Raw genomic sequence first — 21,534 nt, forward strand, 5'->3', positions numbered from 1 at the left:
AGGTAGCCCAGGGAATAGCAAGGCACAAATAAAGTTACATTATGCTTTTTAATATTTACATCGAAATACGGCTTACTTTTTAAGATTTGTCCTGTGATCAGTCTGAGATTAATTACCACTAGAAATACATGGTGTCAATTACATAGCAAATCACTGCTTGTGGAGCACTTTTACATATAGAAAACTTTCTTTTACACAGGTGCAGCTCCTGAGACCATTCCATATGCAACTATAACTGATACCATGATAGAAAGGTGTCTGGCCTCACCTCTGCAACAGATCCTCATACATTTGATTTGCGAGCCATAAAGGTAAAATAGTAATAATTAGCCTTTTTATTTGCTGACAATAAATTGACTGTTGTTAGCCCCCTTACACCATAAGGTACACTTTAGTGAATTTGCCTGTAGAAAACTGAGCACTCACGCTACATATTTACCTGTCTCGGCTTCACAAGAACACACAATAGAGGATGTTTCTCCATGGACAGAAAAAAGAACTTACACTGCCATAAATACGCTGGCTGTACATATATATATATATATATATATATATATATATATATATATATATATATATGGTACTTATGTAGTATCTGGGCTGCCGATTTTTTGATTGTATGCCTTAAGTTAAGGCATACAATCAGATGCGATGCGATATCGCATCGCATCGCATACGATGCGATACGATGCGATGCGATGCGATGACCCGATTTTTCCATAGGATTCAATGTTAAAATGGACTGAGTCCATTTTAACATGGAATTCAATGGGAAAAAGGGGTCCTTTTCATACCCCTACTATCCAAGTGGGCATGGAGTTGGATATAAACCTGTGGCGAGCGTAGCGAGCCACCGAGCCCGAAGCGTGGCGAGCGAAGCGAGCCCCGCGAGGGGACGGTATTCTGTGTCCCCTCGCGGGGCTCGCTACGCTCGCCACGCTTCGGGCTCGGTGGCTCGCTACGCTCGCCACAGGTTTATATCCAACTCCATGCCCACTTGGATAGTAGGGGTATGAAAAGGACCCCTTTTCCCATTGAATTCCATGTTGAAATGGACTCAGTCCATTTTAACATTGAATCCTATGGAAAAATCGGGTCCATCGCATCGCATCGCATCGCATGCGATTTGGTCGGGTGCGATGCGATGCGATGGACCCGATTTCAAAATCGGCAGCCCAGTTACTACATAAGTACCGTTACTTTTTTTTAACTGTTATATGTTAATAACAGAACAGTTATTTTTATTGGTCAGTGATGTGGAAAAGACTTTACAACAGATATGGTAACATGAAGTTAGCAATATTTCCATCGGTACTTATGTAGTATCTGGGCTGCCGATTTTTTGATTGTATGCCTTAAGTTAAGGCATACAATCAGATGCGATGCGATGCGATATCGCATCGCAAACGATGCGATACGATGCGATGCGATGACCCGATTTTTCCATAGGATTCAATGTTAAAATGGACTGAGTCCATTTTAACATGGAATTCAATGGGAAAAAGGGGTCCTTTTCATACCCCTACTATCCAAGTGGGCATGGAGTTGGATATAAACCTGTGGCGAGCGTAGCGAGCCACCGAGCCCGAAGCGTGGCGAGCGAAGCGAGCCCCGCGAGGGGACGGTATTCTGTGTCCCCTCGCGGGGCTCGCTACGCTCGCCACGCTTCGGGCTCGGTGGCTCGCTACGCTCGCCACAGGTTTATATCCAACTCCATGCCCACTTGGATAGTAGGGGTATGAAAAGGACCCCTTTTCCCATTGAATTCCATGTTGAAATGGACTCAGTCCATTTTAACATTGAATCCTATGGAAAAATCGGGTCCATCGCATCGCATCGCATCGCATGCGATTTGGTCGGGTGCGATGCGATGCGATGGACCCGATTTCAAAATCGTCAGCCCAGTTACTACATAAGTACCATATATATATATATATATTAGACAAGACTGTTAAAAAACACAATTTAATGTTAACACATACAAATATAAGAGTAAATGCATATAAAAATATATGTCTCAATGACACATATAAGTGATGAGCATATGATATCACAGGGGTATTGATTGTGTATTAAATGAGCTCAACGCATTTCCCCGGATGTTCTCTGTTCCTTAGGAGCAAGTGTGAATTGGGAGCTCAGGGCTCAGTTTATATAGCAGTGAGTTAATTGGTCATTCAATTCACCTGTGTGTTAATGCTCATGTTCAAACACAATGACAGGTTAAAAAACACCTAATAATAAGAGAACCGTCTTACAATTAACTCACTGCTATATAAACTGAGCCCTGAGCTCCCAATTCACACTTGCTCCTGAGGAAGTGTGACAGAACATCCGGGGAAAAGCGTTGAGCTCATTTATTGACTGCTGATCCATCCATCCATTCACCAAGTGATTGTCCACCCTCCCACCGACGTCCATAATTCTCCTGACCTATCTGGACTCTTACAAACCATCTGGGATATCTGCATTGTTCCTAATTGTTCTAGTATATAAGAAGACGCCTAATAGGGAGGCGAGCCCTCATCAAGGGATTTTTCTGGACTCTTCATCACTCCCACTGGCCTATCAACCTTGCCAGAATAACATTGGATGGTAATATATATCGCTACACAACTATTTATCATAAAACAAGCCATTATATATGGAGCTCCCCAATACACAATCAATACCCCTGTGATATCATATGCTAATCACTTATATGTGCCATTGAGACATATTTTTATATGAATTTACTCTTTTATATTTGTATGTGTTAACATTGTGTTTTTTAACTGAGAACCGTCTTTTCTATATATTGGTACAGCCAGCGCTGGCACATTTTCTATTTTATATCCTACTATTTTGTTTGGGTTTGACAACCCAGTGCCAGCAGCTGCCGATAGCGCACCACTCCATCTTGTTCCATAAATACGAAATGACTTGTGAGTCACTCATTCAGTAGTCACAAAAGCCTCAAATCATCCTTTATAACAAAATTCAACTCACTTTGGAGTGGAATTCAAGTGCTGTGTGCACCAGCAGCCACTAGACGGCGACTGATGGAGAAAGTAAATTTTGTCCTGTTCAAGTGCACACATTACCATTACAGATGTAGCGTCGCTCATTCAGAGCTGGGGCTCGCCAGACCACCCCCACTGGCGAGCCGGAGCTACATCTGACTAGGATGCGTGAGCGCGTCCCAGTTTCCTGTCAGCGGGGGGATGTGAACCCTGCCTGTCTCCGCTTCAGGGAGACGGGCAGGGCTAGAGGGGGAGCGGGGAGGTAGGGGACAGTGTTGGGGACTGGTGGCGAGGACCCCGTAGTAAGGGGAAGTGCAGGTGCTCCCCATTCCGGTGGCTGGTGAATCTACTGCCAGCCCCTGCAAGGAAGAGGGACGTTCCATCTGTATGTTCCATCATTTTGATTAACTAGTCATGAATAGTCATTGGTAGACAACATCCCATCCTCTTTATGCTTAATAGCAGGTAGGCAAATATTCCAGTGTGTGACTAAACCACATGATATATTATGAACACACACACACACGAACACACACACACAAACGTCTTTGCCCTATCTTGCAGGCCAATGCGACTGGAAAGTTAAATATTCACCCTTTGTACAGAGACATCTATGCACATAACTATTTATGCACAGACTACATCCAAAAATAAGGAAAACAATGTTGTGGCTGTAAAATGTATTGTTCTTAGAAACTTACCAGCGCATTCTAAATAAACAAACATTATAAACAGCTAGCTCAGGGGTCCTCAAAATATTTTGCTCTGGTATCCCATCGGACAAAAAAAATAATTACAAGATCCCAGCAAGTTACTGCAGAAGGTGATCACGTCACACGTGTAGGCAGCAGACAGCACCCTACATGGCAGCATTATGGAGGCACAAAATGATGTGAGGAGTCTAAAATAACAGACAATGCAATAGATTTTTTAGACTTGAATCACTGACTGAGATTAGAAAAGTCATCAGCGTGATGGTCAGCAACATGGAGTCGTGACCTCATACTGAGAAGGTTGGGATCCAGTTTGAGAACCGCTGATCTAGCTAAATAAACATAAAATGAGTGCGTGTTGCCACAAGCACTGCTAGCTGTACCTGTGACATCTGTGGGCGGACATTGATTTCACTCAAGTTGACAATATGAGGCCTCAGGTTGTTGAGCAGCTGGCAGAGTAGGACTCCATCCCGTAGTGCTTGAGCCAGGTCACACACCTGTGCAGTGTCCAGTGTCACACGATGGTTGGGTGGAAGCACACGACAGTCAATCAGCCACCGGGCACAGTGCCTCCAGAGCTCCATCTCAATGCCCAAATAGGTGGGTTGGGGCAGAAAGATACAAAAAAGTAACCAGAGACCCAGACAGAGATGAGATAGTGAGAGGTGACAGAAATGGGAACCTTGCGATTGTGAGACGTGTTCCTACAAAGACAGCCTAATACTGTATGTCACTGAATAGAGGCTTCCGGAGTCTAATGAGGAAGAAACTTGCTGTACTTCCTCTTCTGCAACTGTCACACTGAAACTGTGTGTGTGTGAGAGAGAGCGAGCAGTGTGAGTAAACTGTGCTTATGTAAAACAAAAACTGGTATGTAGACTGGTATGTGAAGAATTGTTGAGACACATGCACTTTTGTGAAAAGGAACAATAATATCTATAATAATAATAATAATAATAATAAAAAAAGTAGAATATTAATTTACTGCATCATCCACAATAGTTACAGTTTTATGAAGAGATGAGAAAGGTATTTTGCTGTGGATAAACTCATCTTTAAGATCCTATGACTATTTAAAAGTGCTATTACAAACATAAAGGCATCATTTAACCCTTTGAGTACCAAGTGAATTTGTCAAAACAGGTGTGAAGAATAGGAAAGCAAACATTTGTATTCATCATTTGAGCGGTGCTGGCATTTTTAGTGGATATATTGCACATCTCTCACAGAGAGAAACTTATTGGACATACTTAGCAAAACTCTACAAAGGGTACACTTGCTCTTTAAGCCATAAGGGCTTTATAAGGAAGTATGGAGAAGGAACCACTGACTTGAGGTCAATCTCGGCAGCATACACACAAACATTAACCACTTGACTGAAGGTTCGGAGACAGACTGTAAAATGAAAGACCGCGATATGGAGGAAAAAAAAGCTGCGTTTCTAGGAGAGGCAACACACTGTTCAATGAGGGTGAATCTTTATTCTCAACGATATCAGGTGTAAAAAGCTTATATAAACAAATGAGAATATTTGTTAAGCTACTAGATTGTAAAAACAAGAAATATGGAAGTAATAGAGACAAAAGTTTAGGATTCAGTGTAGAACATGAAGAAGTTTTCACATAAACTTCTATCTTTTTTGCCTTTGTCCTTCCTAGAACAGAAGACAAATGACACAAAGTATACCTCATTTTGTTACTGCAAGCAATTTTAATACAAAATGTGTTGTTGTTTGTTTTAACAGTTCATTGGTACAGCATCAACTTCTGTTGCAAACTAACTGAGAAAATCACACAGCAGCCTGGTTAGAACCGGACGTAATGACTGGTAACAGGAGAGATCCACTCGAGTCCTAACACCCCCTCCCCCCACAAGTTCACTCTGTCAGGGTGTAGGGGGAAGAACCAGCATACAATCATAACGAAGGAATTGTGCTCCTATTTGATTGATGCACAGCTGTGTTTGTCTACAATGAATATGTCACAGAAATCCTAAGTGGAATGACCATTAAATAATAAATAAGAAAATCCTATGCAGATAAATAAAACATATGTAGTTTACAATTAGAAGATCAGATGAATCTGGGATGAGTGCAAAATGGCTGCGGAGAAGCACAGGCTAGTGTATGCTGCGCCATGATTTGGAATTTAATGTCACACAATTATTTGTCAATTTGTAATGGCAGTTGCTATTAGAGACTTGATATACTTATTGAATGGTCAAAGCAGAATGTGCAAGTGCTGTCAATTTAGAAAGACTAAATCTTATTAAAATCTTGTGTCAGTATCTGATCCCTCTGCAATTTAATAAAGTATTGTCATATACAAAACAGGGGAATTCCCTATTAAAGTGTAGTAGTGTTTCCCTAGGATATGAACCCTAAAAAAAAGGGTCCCATACCCCGCCGTAAGAATATTAGCTGTCTACTCTCCTGTTTTACACTCCATCTTTCTACCAGCGTCCCTGAATCTTCCCAGGAATTCACACAAGGCTTTGTATCTACAGAAATATTCACATGGAAGTAGTAACGTACAAAACCAAAAGAAACAGATAAGGCAGGTATAAACATATTTGTCGTTTACATGTATAGACTATAGAAATTTCTCCACCCAGAGAATTTGTGTACATCCAGATGTACAGTACATGATAGAAAATGTCATGGTCTGCCCAGATTGTGGGCTATTTGCTCTTGTGCCGGACATTTGCGTAGGTTAGGACTATCTCTTTGTGCCTGGCGTTTTAGGAGTGCTGGCAGTTTTCTTGGACATTGTAGGTATTTTGGAAGGCTTTGACAGTCCTCTGCGGGATGGTCCCCCAGCAGCGCTATTCTCTGAGGTGTCTGAACAAGCTGACTGTGTCTCTAGAAGATCAAAGTCAGAGGCGTCGCTCCCCCTGCGGCTGCTGGCGCGGCTGCCGGCGCGACTCCCAGTGCGACTGCCACTTTTCTTGGGATCTGGAACAGAAAACCGAGGGGATCAGATATCAAAGATGTTAAACAGTAATTCTTTATGGTTTTTGATTGGTGTACTAGATATACAGCAAATATTCTCTACTTTTCCCAATAACTGATAAAACTGTAGAACTTCCCATGCCTATATTATTGTGCCTGCACTTTGCAGCAAATCCACTGGAGGCAATTCATAAAACACTATATTCAGATTTGAAACTAAAATGGACGAAGGAGAAATAGTCCAAGACGCAACCTTGATTCCTGCTTCCTGAAAATCGAAATGAGAATCACCGCAAAGTCCTCATATAGTTCAGACCGGAAAAATAAATGGGTGAAATGTAATAGGAGGAGAGATTCACAAAGTGAGAGATTTGGTAAGAAAGCTCCAGTTGTTTTAAAGCGGCAATCATTTACACTGCAAAATCAAACTGGAGAGTATCCATACGCATCAAGGTATCTTTAGCAGGTCAGGGGTCACCACTTGCGTGTAGTATATATCACCTTAGACACCACTGTTAGACACTACCTCAAACGTTGGGATCTCGGTGTCTGTATGAAGCAGAATCCCATACCATATTCACACTAGTTCAGGGGCAATCATTCTTATAAAGGTAAAGGTATATGAAAACACGCTTGGAATCAATGTATAAAGAAAGAAAGATTTAAGAATTTATTAAACATGCATATTACACTGGCCAGTGATAAGTGTAATATCACTGGCCAGTGTAATATGTATGTTTAATACATTCTTAAATCTTTCTTTCTCTATACAAGGGCGTGTTCATATACCTCTACCTTTCTTGTTTTACTCTGGGAGTTGGCAATTCCTGTTCACGCTGCTGGAACCTTCTATGTCTTAGAGTTTTTAATTTAGTTTTCATTTATTAAACTTTCCCATATGGTACGCAATTGACACATATTTGCAGTTATTAACAACACGGCAAAATCAACAGAGTTTTTGGGCTAACAGGGATAAGCGCAGGTTTTTCACTTTTAGCATTCTTATAAAGGAATCTTTAACTATGCTCCCGTAAGGTTATCTTGAAAATTCAGAGATGTTCACTCGAAATTTAAGCATAGAATAAGGAGAATTTCTCTCAGTAAAGAAGGTTTATTTAAGGAAATAGTGCACATTAACAGCCTGTGTCGTGAAAAAATAGCTGTACCTGAAAGAGCAGTATATGGCAATAACCACTGGCCAGGTATCACATATCACCAGTGCTTACTAGAGAATTATATTTCTATGTGAAGTCCATGCAATGTAATTAAAAGCTTTATATGGAAAAAGTGACAAGTAATAAGGTTCCTCCCCTCACAATAATGTTGCTACAGAAACTCCTGAGTGCAAGCAAGGTGTAGGTGCCCACCTTGATGTACACTGGGCCCACTGCTCAAGTGCACTGATGTAAATCCAAGGCACCTTGCATCAAACGTTCTTTATAAATGATGCAAACTGTTGATGACCTAATAATGAATAAGTTATAATGCTGTTTAGAGATACACATGCAAGATGTACTTTGCATGTAGTGTTCTCATAGTGAGGGACCAGATAAATGTGTATTGTGTGTCCAACTACAGTACCTCCACTGAGATTGTTACAGGGCTACACAACAGATGCTTCAGTTCTATAACTTCAACTTCAGGAAAATCCCTGAGCTGTTTTTATATTAAGACCAACATTAATTTACATACTAGGACTTTTTCTCAGTGAGAAGAATATAATGAACAATTAAATGTAAATGACATCACTGACTTTACTAGTGGGAGATCGCGACACACGCCATCGCTCGGGAGCATACACAGGAAGCAATTTTTCGCATTTTTCACTAAGCGATCTGACTAAATCGTTTTGAAAGCAAGCACAGATCTTCCTGTGTTTATGCCCCCGAGCGATGGTCCGCATCGCTATCGCCCACTAGTAAAGTGAGTGCATTCAGTCAAAAGCTAGTCAAATTGCTTAGCAAGTGACCGCAAATCGATCTGTGTGCAGAATAAGTGATAGCGATCATGATTTACATCATTCTGAACCACTAACCGGCCTTTTTTTGCTTAAGTGAAACCGCATCGCACACATTGCTGCATGTGTATGGGCTAAATAGCTTAGGAAAAACGCTTAGCACACATTTCAACATGTGTATGCCCCTTTACATCTAAATAAATATTATTCTGAGGAAATAATCAGGAGCTGAAGCATATAGTTCAAGTACTCTGCATGACTGGCAATCGTGCCAATGGTCCTTTCGTCCGGGGCCATAACAGGTTGCCGGTACACATTATTCGATGTACTGATTGACGGAACGTTCTTCCTTCCTTTATTACAATGTAGAGCTTCATATAATATCTCCTGGAAGGCCGTACAGCATGGCAAATTAGAAGATGTTGCGCATACACACTAGTTGATAGACATGATTTGACAACACTGATGTCGCAAATAGTGCTCTCTCTTGGTATAGCCCACATCAGTTTTTCACGATTTCTTATGTTACTATCAACACCTGAGCATTTGGCTCACCAATTAGTGTTCTGCGTTCGCTTGCTATGCTTTACCGTTACCAGAGACCTCGTGGATGGTATAAAAAAAGTTAAAGGAATCCTCCCAAAAACTCATGTCAGCCTTTACCATATAAGGGTTTTGCTGATTTTAACTCTTTGCCAGTGTTTACCTTGTACATGAGGACTTTTCTTGTGGACCTAGACATGGTCTTTCAGCCATTCAGATCCCACCTTAAGCAGTCCCCACCCTACAGTACTGTGGGTGAATGCACACTTACCGGGTCGGCCTGATTTGGCACCAGAAGGTGTGGCTGCAGACACATCTCCTGTGAGGGATGAGCGGCTGGTGTGGATAGCAGCTTTCTTCATTTTGCTACTTTGAGTTGGTGTTACCTTAAAAATGCGCGACAATAATTATTTACACCAAGCTTAACCAACACAATATTACAATATTAAATAGGAATATGACCCATTTTTTTTTCTATATAGTTTTATTTATTTTGCTCTGCTGCCCTTTGCGGGAAATAAACCATCTTTAATTGTGACTAACAAATTTGCAGGGAAATACAGCTGACATTCTCTACAGCAGGCATTATATAGGCTTCTGGTAATAAGTTGGACACACAAGCAGCAGTAGCAGTGACATGACCTCTGCCACTTGGGTCACCAGGCATGTTTGAAAATGGATGTACTCGTCACATTTTCTAACACTGCCTGGCAATCCTGCTAAATTCTGATTGGACCATTATAGAAAGCAGCCACATTGGGCCAAATGCCCAATAACAGTAATTGCAGTGCATTTTGCCGACCTTAAAGCTGTAGAGAAAAAAAGGAAAGAGAACCACAGGCACAGCCAAAGCTGCTGTACAGGGAGTGTGTAATTCTCCCAATTATTAAATGGGCAAAAAGAAAAGAGGGGTGTACAGCGCTAGGTTTGACTGAATAAAGTGTACACTACCACATGTACATATGTATATATAACATTTATTAATACAAGAAAATTAATTGGATGAGAGCTCTCATAAAAACATATACAATAAAGTTATATATTAAAAACAATAATAGGACAGAGGCTCTCTGATGAGAAAAGGCTCCACAATGTGTGCACCAGCACATTAATATTTACCAGGGGGAGACGGGAAGGTATAAACGGTCTCCTTGATGGTATGGCTGCATGAAATATGTCCCAATCCGGATAAAATGCCCAGCTCCTGATGAAGACGCGAGATAGCGTCGAAACGCGTTGAGCAGCTTCCAGCATCACTCCACTGCACTTTATTGCTCTGTTTGCACCAAACCAAGACTGCACAAAAACCCTGCACTTTATTTCCGGACCAGTTCATCTCTCTCCAGGACGTTCATCTTCCAGCAGCCATTTGCAAAACCATGCCTGGTATATACATACCTTAAGGACTGCCTACTTCTTATCCACCTTGACACCTGGACTCACTGGGCATTTTATCCGGATTGGGACATATTTCATGCAGCCATACCATCAAGGAGACCGTTTATACCTTCCCGTCTCCCCCTGGTAAATATTAATGTGCTGGTGCACACATTGTGGAGCCTTTTCTCATCAGAGAGCCTCTGTCCTATTATTGTTTTTAATATATAATTTTATTGTATATGTTTTTATGAGAGCTCTCATCCAATTAATTTTCTTGTATTAATAAATGTTATATATACATATGTACATGTGGTAGTGTACACTTTCTTCAGTCAAACCTAGCGCTGTACACCCCTCTTTTCTTAAAGCTGTAGAGAAGTTGCTACGTTTAAATGTTGTATTTTTTTCAGAAGGCAGCAGGCAAAAGAAACAAAACAAGCATATGAAATGAATAAAAATAGAATAAAATGGTTTTTCAATTAATACACTTGTGGGAAAAAAAAAACTGGGTTACTAATCGTGGGGTCTAATTAATAAAAGCTTTGAAGCCAATTTATCTGATTTCACCAAAGCTTTAATTACTAGGCAAATCTTAATTCTATAGTGGTGTGTTCATAATCCAAAATGATTTCAAATAGAAAACGTATTTGCTTTTGCAGTTTAGTAAATGGAGAATTGTGCTTTATGTCATTATTTACCAGATAAAAGCCACAAAGTTCTGTTAGATGAATTGTATACAGGGGACAGGACACCGTCCTATGAGCATGCAATGGAGATTTAGAGATTACGCTTTGTATTTTGACAAACACCAATCTGTGAGAATTAAGACTGAAGAAGTGTAGAAACAACAGTGTAATTAAACCCCATGCATCCATGTCCAGAAGAAACCATGGTCATTTTAGTAAGATCATCATTGATTTCAATTTTTAGTTTTCTAACCAGTGTCAGCATGCCTTCAAACCTCATACATTAAGCAGGAAAAGCAATCATACAAAGGGGGGGGGGAAATCAAGCTATTTGCAGCACGATACACAGCCTTTGGGCAATCATTAGTTTAGATTTTGGGAAACCTGATGATGAAGCAAAGTGTTAGCAGGAAAATGGCTAATGGAAGGGAAAGGGGTTGAGTCTCCATGTCTGGAGGACCATACTCTACCTCAAACGTTGGGATCTCGGTGTCTGAGAATTCAAGACCCCTAGAGGGCGTGCCCGCCTTGCTGTTTACAAGCCAGGGCTTCTCGTAACAGCGATAGGGCTGCTGTGGAGTCTGTGAGAGGGGCAAGGGCACACATGGATGGTTTGGGGAAGTGAGTGAAGATGAAGAAGGGAAATGAGTTGGCACAAAGAATAAAAAAAAAACAGAAAACAATGTCCAAACAAAAAAAGCAATCTGAGTAAAAGTGGACTGGAGCAGACACCCATCTTACATACATAAGGTAGTTTGGGACTATATGGAATTCAGTTACATAAAAGGACTAATGTAGTCTCAGGAGGAGATTAATATTCAGGAACATACATTTATCCTTGGAGCCCCTTGCGGCTTATGTCCTGTATTCAGTATGAAGCCCGTACCGTATGTGGCTTTCACCCTCCTGACCCTTCTATCATGTAACCATGTACATTACTCAGTCATTAGTCTGCTCATAGCCAGTCTCTGCATTTACTAATTCCCACAATGCAGTTAATGCTGGAGGCTCCTATTATCCATCTCTGCAATATTTTATTCAGGATTTCAGCAAATCAGAATTATGTTTAAGGAGCAATACTGTATTTACATTATATTTCTGTATGTTATCTGCCTCTATCCTCACTTCTATTATCTTGTAATAATGCTCTCAAATTATCGAAGGACGCATTTACAATTCACACGTCATCTTTAAAAGTCCTTCTCCCAGTATCTAGAGTCAATTCCTCTGCAACTAGTACATGGAACTCCCCTTACTCAGATACTAGCAACTCCATACAAAGTTATTCGACCCAATATCCCACCTGAACCTTCGCTTATCTCCCAGCCCTGTACTTACTACATATATATATATATATATATATATATATATATATATATATATATATATATATATATATATATATTATATATAAATAAAAGTTTACACTCTCGCACTCCGGAGTTCTTAACATATTGGCATCCATCTCTATATGGATAGCATCTAACAGATATTACTTCTGAAACCTGTATAAAGCATTTGCCAGTCCATACATTATAAGGCAAAGCACATATAGTTAGTTCCACAGTACAAGATGAATTATATACACATATGAAATTCCAGAACTTTGCAAAGTATTAGCTGCAGAAGGAAAGAAGGATGCTGCTCTTCATATCATATTTTACATCCTTGTCATACACATGCTATTGTCTATACCCAATGCACACGCAGATCTTACCTTGGAACCACTGGCAGGAGTAGCGGGTGAGGATGGGACGGATGTACAGCTATGGTTACTCTGGCTGGCACTAGAACTGGACCTTGTGGGAGAGGCTGTCCTGGAAGACGGTTTTGACCTTCGCCCTCGAGACCTGAAAGGGGTCATTCCCTGGGAAACCCCCTCTGGTAGTATAAATTTCTCTCGCAGCTCTAGATTTGTCCTTCCCCTTGCTGGTTAGGATAAAACATGCACAATTAATATTTCCTATGTCGTTTTTTTTTTTCTATGTGACGTACAAGGCTTATTGTAAGCAGCACACAAAGTCAGTTTAGCTCAGCAGTTAACACACAAAGTTATTAAGTTGTAGCAAGCAAACACATGTTAATTAGAAGTCACAAACATATTTATGTGAGAAAAACAAGAGTGTTGCAGTGGTTCAGTAAAAACCAAAATAATCAGCAGCATTAGAACACAGAGATGAGATGGCTTTCCCATGCTTCTGACACTCATCTCCTGAATGGGAACATCCATGCCCCAAAATATAGTAATTAAACATATGGGCAGTTAACGTGTAAGAATAAGTTGCTGTAGGATCAAGAATGTAAAACGTACAGCAAAACCCAAGGTATATCCCTACAATCAACAATGCAGTCCAAACAGTTCAATGTGGTGGCTAAATCGAAGTGCTCTATCAGGTTTCTTTCTGCACTTTAGTGCAAAGTATACAATACCTGGGTATACGGCCTTATATTATAGTGTGCTAACCCAGGAATATCCATTTATAGTAGTTTTTTGTATAGGTGAAAGGGGCAATTGCATTCATAGGCATATGAAGATGTTATTTCTAGGGAACATGTTTCAGTACGGAAATAGATAAACAAATAAAAACATTAGCTTTAGCAAAGTATGTTTCTCTCGACACAAATATAGGAGTAAGGGCACTGTTACAGTAAAGGGTTCTGGGCAAGATGTCACAGTGCCATCGGTTTTTTTTGGAAAGGTTTTGCTGGTTATAAGGATAAGCACTTCTACAAAGCAAGAGCCATTACCGAAACCTATGGAAGAGATGGAATCGTTTCTCTTTAATTTACTCCCTGGATGGTGAACTAAGGAGAATAAAAGAGGTGCATAGGGAAGAAAGGGATAAAATGTAAGGCATGCAAATTGTACAGCTAAGTCCAGCCAAAGACAAAACGTATTGTATACCAAATATGCATGTGTTCAGGGTGAATGATAAGGAACACAAGCCCCACCATGCTTTATCATGCAAGATCATTGACATGCTATTAAGTTAATAGCTGAAAAGCACTAGGCCCTGTTTAAACCAATGACAACATGCACTACCACATGTAAGTGAAGTAAGATACAGGCACAGTAAACATAGCATTTACTCAACCCAGCTATTTTCTGCACTGGGCTAAAGCAGCCCATACACGCTGCGATGAGGGCTGTCCCGATGTGTGCTTTGAGGTGCGCGCTCCCGTGGGACCTCATCGCACAGTACAAAAAGTATGTGCTTGCACATACTTTTTGTACTTAGTTTTCGTCACATTGCATCGCATTGCATGCACAATGTGTGCACAGGCAATGCAATGCGATGTGATCCGTGCTAATTAAGCACGGAAAGCACCCCCGTATCGGGGCGTGTATGGGCAGCATAAGGTCTACACAGTAGACTGGAGCATCTGTATATCACCATTGGGAGTCAGGACAAGTGCTTATCTCCTACGTGCCTGCTTTCCGGGAAAGCATGCATTGTCCACTCCTACATGAGCCAAACAAACTCTTCCACCCCCAATGTCCTCTCAGACACCTCCTCATGCTGAGGGGTAGGTTTACTAAGCTCTGTGAAGTGATAAAGTGTCTGGTTTTTATCACCGGCCAATCAGCTCCTACCTGTCATTTTTCAAAGCAAGCCTGTAACTTCACAGTTAGGAGCTGATCGGCCGGTGATAAAAACCAGACACTTTATCACATCACCCAGCTTAATAAATCTGCCCCCGAATTACAGTCCATGTGAACCGAATAGGCCAGGCTTCTGCTGCTGCAGCTAAGGAGGCCTTATAAACTCTCTAGTTCAATGTTAACACAACCACTAAATGCTGGTCTGTCATGTCACAAGGGCCAGTCAATGAACATTCTAAGAAAATACTTCTTTGGTTGCTGAGCATGATTGTGACTTCTAAAATGAATGGTGGACCTGGATCCAGATCTCTTGCATAAACTTCAGTTATTGGGCTTCCATTTAATTATACTGCTCCCTAGCTATATTTTTATTAGCTCTTCCAAGCGGTTTATCTTACTTATACTTATTTCATTGCCCAATGCAGATGTATTTTACATAGGATACCACACATATTGACAATCCCCATCTGAGCCATTGGCCTAATGTCAGCTCAGCTTGGAAGTGTATGTCTATTAGCGATCCTTTCAGTATGTCAAGTCTGTGAATCAAAGCCGGATACAACAGGATAAGGCGGAGTGACACTGTACAGAAATTGGTTGACACCTTTCTCATTAAGCAGAAGCTAGTGTAATTCTGTCCTCTAAATGTGTTTCCCACTATTACATTTACTTTTGCAGCTCTTCTATGGGTATTTGATTCTCTATTTGTACATTTGGGAGGTCTGTAAGGTGAGACCCATATTTAAAAATGTACAGTTTCTCATTGGCTGATCCTTACCGTTAAAATTGCCTCCCTTTCAGGTTGTATTGTAAGATTCGTGAGCCAGGGATATAAATCTAGGAGCAGCAGGAATTTTTTTTAAACCAGGGAAGTAATTCATAGATTGACATCAATAGCAAATTGAAGCCCAAATGATAGCGGACAGTAGTCATTTTTAAAGTTCACTGGTCACCTGGCTGCTTCACCAAGTAGTCATGCATTACTTGCATACATTTAATAATGTAAAAGTATAAATGTTAACATTAATGTTTAATGTTACAATTTGAGGGCTCATAATATTGGTGCAATGAGTCTGTTTATTTTGGTATTGTAGTTTTTGCAACATCTATTTTTGTTTTTACTCTATTAACCTTAGAACTTTTTTTTTTTTGTTAAAGAAAGGCACCTCCTGAGGAAGCCGCTGACAGTCTAAGGCGGAGAAACGCTTATAGGATTGGGGAGAGAAGCTACCACCAGACAGAACCACCATACCATCTCAGATAGGACTGCTTCAAACATTGCAATCAGCGGTCGGAGAGGCTTGGCTGGAGACTGCAAGCTGGACCCCTATTGCCCATCCGGATACCACTTAAGTATTGGCTTAATGAATGTGCACTTTCATAAGGATTATTGATACCGGTATCTAATCAGAGGCTAAAATGATTAACTTTTTAAACAACACTAACCCTCATTCATGATAACAAAACTGCATGCTGCTAATAATTGACTGATTATAAAGGATCCTATTTTTGAGGGGAGAGTCCATTATATGTTTGTAAGTCTTGTCTGTCCCAATGTTGGCCACATTGATATATTTAATACTGTGAAACTATTTTAATAAATTTATAAACTTAATATTAAGCACAGCGCTGTACCATCTTGTTTGTTTTTCTTGCACTACCCTTTTAAGGGGTTTGGTAATTCCCCTTAGGTACGAGCTGCAGTGTTTAATATCAATCAGCGATAAATATCATCTTCTTTCTTTTTTGTTAAAGAAAGGCATCAAGTTTAATTCCTATAATCATCCTGCCTCCCATTGTTGACAAAGACACTTCAACCATTTGCATTAAGGACTTTCTATGTAACTGTAGATTATACTGTGAATGCTACTATGTATATGAAAAAACAACAACAAAAAAAACAACAACACAGGATTATACATTCCAAATTACTACTACTTTAATTTGGGTGGATTTAAAACCTTCTTTTTCACAATCCAAATAAAAGATACTGTAAAACATTATTTACTATCGCTAATATACTGACATGTAAATAATTAAAATGACTTTAGCAAATCTTTAAATATGTATAATAAGATGATGTAGAGGTCTAAAGAAAACCCAAACAACTATGCAATTTTCAACACAGATCTAAAAACTTTTGTCAATCAAGAAATTTTTACCTCGGCAAGGATCGTTCTTCACCAAAAATTCATCAAGAGCCATCCAGCCTCCACCAACACGGACCATTACTGTGCTTCGCAGGATGCGTACCAAACGCAACTGCTGAGAGTCCCCAAACTGTAAAAGCCATAGAACTGGTTACTGACAGCAGAGCCTGAAGGACCCAAGCACCCATATACCATATATTTATCAGAGCAAGCCTCAATCCCCAAGTCACCAATTATAGCCTAGAACATAAGGGTTTCAGTCACAAGAACCTTGCCAAACTCCATTAATCTGGCAGTGTGAACATCATGCATCCACAATCCCCAAAACCAGATGATATGATTAGTTATGGTAATGAATATTAGTATTCCCACATTGATGCTGTATTGGAGAGCCTAGATTACGGCAAAGTGACACCTGGTTACATGCTCATGCAGCGGGCAGGATGCTGGGATCCCGTAAACTCAACAACGGAATATAATTTGCTATAGCTCATGCAGAGAAGAAGTGATATCAATAAGTCATCAATTAAGAGTGACCACAAACTGGCCAGTCCATTGTATTAGTTATTAAATGGATATTTCACAAGAAGATCCCAATCAGCCCACCTCTGCACCGACTACAATGAATGGCATGGTATTATCCTAACTAAAAACAATTTTACAGAATCAAGACCACTGTTCATTCTTACATGCAGATTATTTCATTGTGTATGGAGCATGAATGTGTAGCTTTGTGGGTTTGGTATTTATGAGGAAGGCCTGTCACAGCACATGAACAGCATAGATGAATTTAGTCAATGTAGGAGTTTCAGATTATCACAGCAATAAGAAAAGAGTCAGTTAGTATGCAAGCATGTGATTATCTGAGAAGCAATAGGTAGCATCAGAAGGCACTGTACCTGGTTCCCTAGGAAGAACTACATGAAAGCATAAGGAAAAAGAGAGAACACACTTTAGTTGAACATAAACAGAAATTGCACAAAACATAAGATAATATATTAGTGTCATAGACAAAAGTATTGCACCGGCTACACTGGGAATAGGTACTTGCATCGCGTTATGAATGTTAATTGATTACCTATATAACAACTGATTCAAATAAAACTTATTTCTCTTCAACTGCAAATTTTATTGTTTCTGTTCATTGGTTCAAGTTCTTCACAAAAAGACTATTGAAGCAATTGTTTTCAGAAACATTTAAGATTTACTCACTCTGTATTTATTCTCTCCAATCTGCTCCACCTGGAATCTTTTTGCACACTTGCACTGTGCCACTTGCCTGGTGACCTTCAAAGGAAAAAGTCACAGTCATCAACCATAAATCCTGAAGACCGCAGTAATGTGATGGCGTGCTTGTCAAAGGGAGACGGTGCATTACCTCATCCTCAATCTTATCTGCATCAGTGGTCGGCCGATAGGCATCTTTGTTGGGATGAAGCGCAGCTACAAACTCATAATAATCTATGTACCCATCACCATCCTGGTCAAAGATATCAGCTACAGCTGTCATTTCAAGTTTCGTAGTTGGAAATTCTATGGAAGACATGTTATAGTGTTAATAATCGAATAGTGAAAGTTTGATCAGCTTTAAAACTGTATTTATCATCATATGACTTACTGGATGCTAATATCCCATCAATGAACTCTTGTCTGGTAATCTTCCCGTCTTGGTCTTTATCTATCCTGCGGAAGAAATCCATAACCCTAGACTTCTTGTGATTCATCCAACGCATATATTTCTTCCTCCAGATATCAAAGTCAAAGTTGGCAAACTCTTTTAGCTGCAAAACAAAACCACATATTTTATCACACTGCGGCGAGCCTTATGCATGCTGCAAGGGTAAACGCAAAGGAACAGTCGCAGCTCTACATCCTTTAGCTCATACCTCCTCCAACCTATCCAGAGCATCGTTGAGCTTCCGCTGTCTCTCCAGGGCTAGCAGCCAGACCTGCTGCCAACGGGCAGACAGCTGATTGATCCTTGGATTCTTGGTTTCAGACTGTGAAGGAAGCTGAAAAACAGGTGGGGTGGTCTGCGCCATTGGTTTCCCTGCAAGGACAGTGAACCGCATTATTACTTGATCTTAGTATTGAGCAGAAAGCTATATACAAACCTGTAGACTTTAATAGCATTAGTGCCATTACTATACAGAAAATATGTGAACTCCTGGAAAATAAACTATAAAAATACTTTACATTCTAAGTAAAATATATTGTAAAATTGTTTAACAGTTAGGTTTAAAAACAGAAAGAGAACCTATTAAAACCTAGATAACATAGATAACTATTTTGGTTGCTTCGGTACCCGGTATGTTCGATGGGCGTCCCCATGCGAATGCAGGCAGCTGTCCGCATCATGCAAATTCAGGTGTGCAGCTGCCTGCCGGGTGCAGGAGACTGGAGTCAGAGGATGTCAGCCGCCCATCCAGTTCTTGGACCCAGACTTTGCAAGTCTAAGTCGGACCAGAATAACTAAGATTTGCAAGCAGGGGAAAAATCACCCTGTGAAAGGATGTTTATGCAAAAAAGCCATTCGCAAAGCGGTGGGGATGTGCAGACTGTGGCGGGGGACAGTCATTCGCATGCCTGGTGGGCGACGTTGGAAGGCTCGCTAAGCACAGAGACAACCAGAATCACCCCCATAGTGCTGACCTCTCCTTTCAGCATTTCAATTAAACCCAAGGAATGCATTGGAGGTTAGGAGCTTATATACCTTTGCAAAAAGTTAACCCCTCAACCCTCACTAAACATTATGGTCTAGAAGGGTCCCCCAGATGGATGAAAGAGAAAATTGTGAATACAGATTTTTAAGCAAAATAAAAGACACTTGACTTGGAATCGAAAGAAATTTAAGTGGATCACCCTTGGGCGCAGCTGCTAGTGATATCTGACACCACTCGATGGGGAGACACCACTCCCCCAACAACCAAGTACAGAAACACAAATTCAAGTGAAGATATTCCAGCGCTTAAATATACACAGTACTTCCCTTATCACATGTAATGTTCAGATGATTAGTACTTCAGCATTGGCGTGCTGGAATATCTCCACTTGAATTTGTGTTTCTGTACTGACCGATTGACTTGGAATCATCTAATATACTCATCCTGACACTAAAGAGCTGGGCGTAACCCTTTAAGTTAATGTTTTCCAAGTTTCCGGATCCCTGGCTTCCTTTCTATGACATGTGAACATGTATTATGTACTTAGTAATGATCTTCAACGTGCACTGCACAGCCTTCTCTCCACATCAACATTAACTACAACATTATTGCATATTGTGCTAGAAAACTAGGGGTCCACAAAGAGCACAGATCAGCACCAGGAGTATCTGAGAAGTATATTCCCTGCGTTGCCACTCACTGGTCCGAGTCTTGTCATTGAATGAAGCATGGTTGGGATCTGTTGTCTTCCTCTTGTATGTCTTTGTCACTCTATCAACATCTGGTTGCTTTTGGGTCATTTCCTCCATAAACATCTGCAAATACAGTTTAGGAATGTGAGCAAGTCAATAGTCATCACTCCACATTTCATAGCGTTTCAGCATAATAAAAGAAAGATTTATACCCAAGCGCTGCATTCTCTTATGCATATTCATAATCAGCACATTTGTTTACACACTTTTAAATAATGTTATGCTACAAGTAAGATGAGGTTAGATCAATGCTCCCTGACTGGTTTGTAGTTGATCATGTGAATACCCTTTCATACTACACAATTTACCTGCCACATTCAGAGGTGTAATAGTAAATCTCACCTGATGCTCAGAGATCAGAGCCTTAACCTGGTCAATGTTTTGCGGCATGGGGTCCTGATCCCTTTGGATTAATGTGGTCTCTGCCCATTGGATCCAAGACAGCAATTCATCCAGGAGGTCAGAATTGGCCAAAAGTTCAGAGAGGGCAGCCTGCAACCTTTGCTGGTGTTGGTTTCCCCAAGTCAGCACCTTAACACAAAGCAGAGTTACTAAACTAGAAGTTACACATAGAAAAGTTTGCAAGTATTTATCAAGACCTGCTTCTATTTAACAATTAAATATAAAGGCCCATGAATATAGACTTGGGCAGATACCAAAGTAGTTTGTTATCTGCGCACTGCAGTTTTTATGACTTGTGAACTATAACGTTTCTGATACCTCCTCAAACCGTGCTCGTATGATCGTGATCCAGTGCTTGACAGTGGTAATACAGTCTGGATGGCACACAGTCAGGATCCCTTCTCCCATACTGACTGCCGTGTTAACATCTATTTGTTTCTCTTCTACCTTCTTCATAAATTCCTAGAGAAGCAAACCACACAATTTGCTTGGAGTGTAATGCATTACCAACAGCCGATATGCAATAGACCAAATACTGAATTAATCTCTTATAGCCAAGAAGCACAATTCTCACACCTTATGGACATCAATGAGTAACTGCAAAGCCTCTGCATCATCAGGAAGTGCCCCTCGAAAGCGCAGGGTCTGTTCTGCCTCAGAGAGCCACTCCAGCAGCATATGGACAGTGCTGCGGAACTCCTCAGCCTAAAATGTCATACGGATGGATAG

General features: G+C 40.5%; 2 protein-coding genes across 20 annotated transcripts in view; both read right to left on the minus strand.

The window, feature by feature from the left end:
• VAV1 (vav guanine nucleotide exchange factor 1) overlaps window positions 1–4,452 on the minus strand; it is a 112,541-nt gene extending 108,089 nt beyond the window's left edge. The window contains exon 1 of the mRNA XM_083173820.1: window positions 4,099–4,452. Within this exon, the coding sequence (XP_083029946.1) occupies window positions 4,099–4,302 (204 nt within the window). The 5' untranslated portion in view covers window positions 4,303–4,452. The remainder of the gene's footprint in view (window positions 1–4,098) is intronic.
• A 949-nt stretch (window positions 4,453–5,401) lies between these two features.
• Window positions 5,402–21,534, minus strand: part of MACF1 (microtubule actin crosslinking factor 1) — a 237,812-nt gene continuing 221,679 nt past the window's right edge. For 9 of the 19 annotated variants that reach the window (XM_083173834.1, XM_083173839.1, XM_083173824.1 and 6 more), the window contains 15 exons: window positions 21,382–21,510; window positions 21,124–21,267; window positions 20,746–20,934; window positions 20,352–20,466; window positions 18,875–19,038; window positions 18,607–18,769; window positions 18,367–18,521; window positions 18,201–18,275; window positions 17,888–17,905; window positions 17,001–17,118; window positions 13,983–14,039; window positions 12,952–13,163; window positions 11,705–11,815; window positions 9,440–9,554; window positions 5,402–6,671 (listed from right to left, as the gene is read on the minus strand). In XM_083173834.1, the coding sequence (XP_083029960.1) occupies window positions 6,436–6,671; window positions 9,440–9,554; window positions 11,705–11,815; window positions 12,952–13,163; window positions 13,983–14,039; window positions 17,001–17,118; window positions 17,888–17,905; window positions 18,201–18,275; window positions 18,367–18,521; window positions 18,607–18,769; window positions 18,875–19,038; window positions 20,352–20,466; window positions 20,746–20,934; window positions 21,124–21,267; window positions 21,382–21,510 (2,001 nt within the window). In that variant the 3' untranslated portion in view covers window positions 5,402–6,435. The remainder of the gene's footprint in view (window positions 6,672–9,439; window positions 9,555–11,704; window positions 11,816–12,951; window positions 13,164–13,982; window positions 14,040–17,000; window positions 17,119–17,887; window positions 17,906–18,200; window positions 18,276–18,366; window positions 18,522–18,606; window positions 18,770–18,874; window positions 19,039–20,351; window positions 20,467–20,745; window positions 20,935–21,123; window positions 21,268–21,381; window positions 21,511–21,534) is intronic. The other 10 variants (XM_083173836.1, XM_083173837.1, XM_083173830.1 and 7 more) reach the window with 6 other exon arrangements.

Source organism: Crinia signifera, chromosome 2 (assembly GCF_055691185.1).
Source record: "Crinia signifera chromosome 2, ASM5569118v1, whole genome shotgun sequence".
NCBI lineage: Eukaryota > Metazoa > Chordata > Amphibia > Anura > Myobatrachidae > Crinia > Crinia signifera.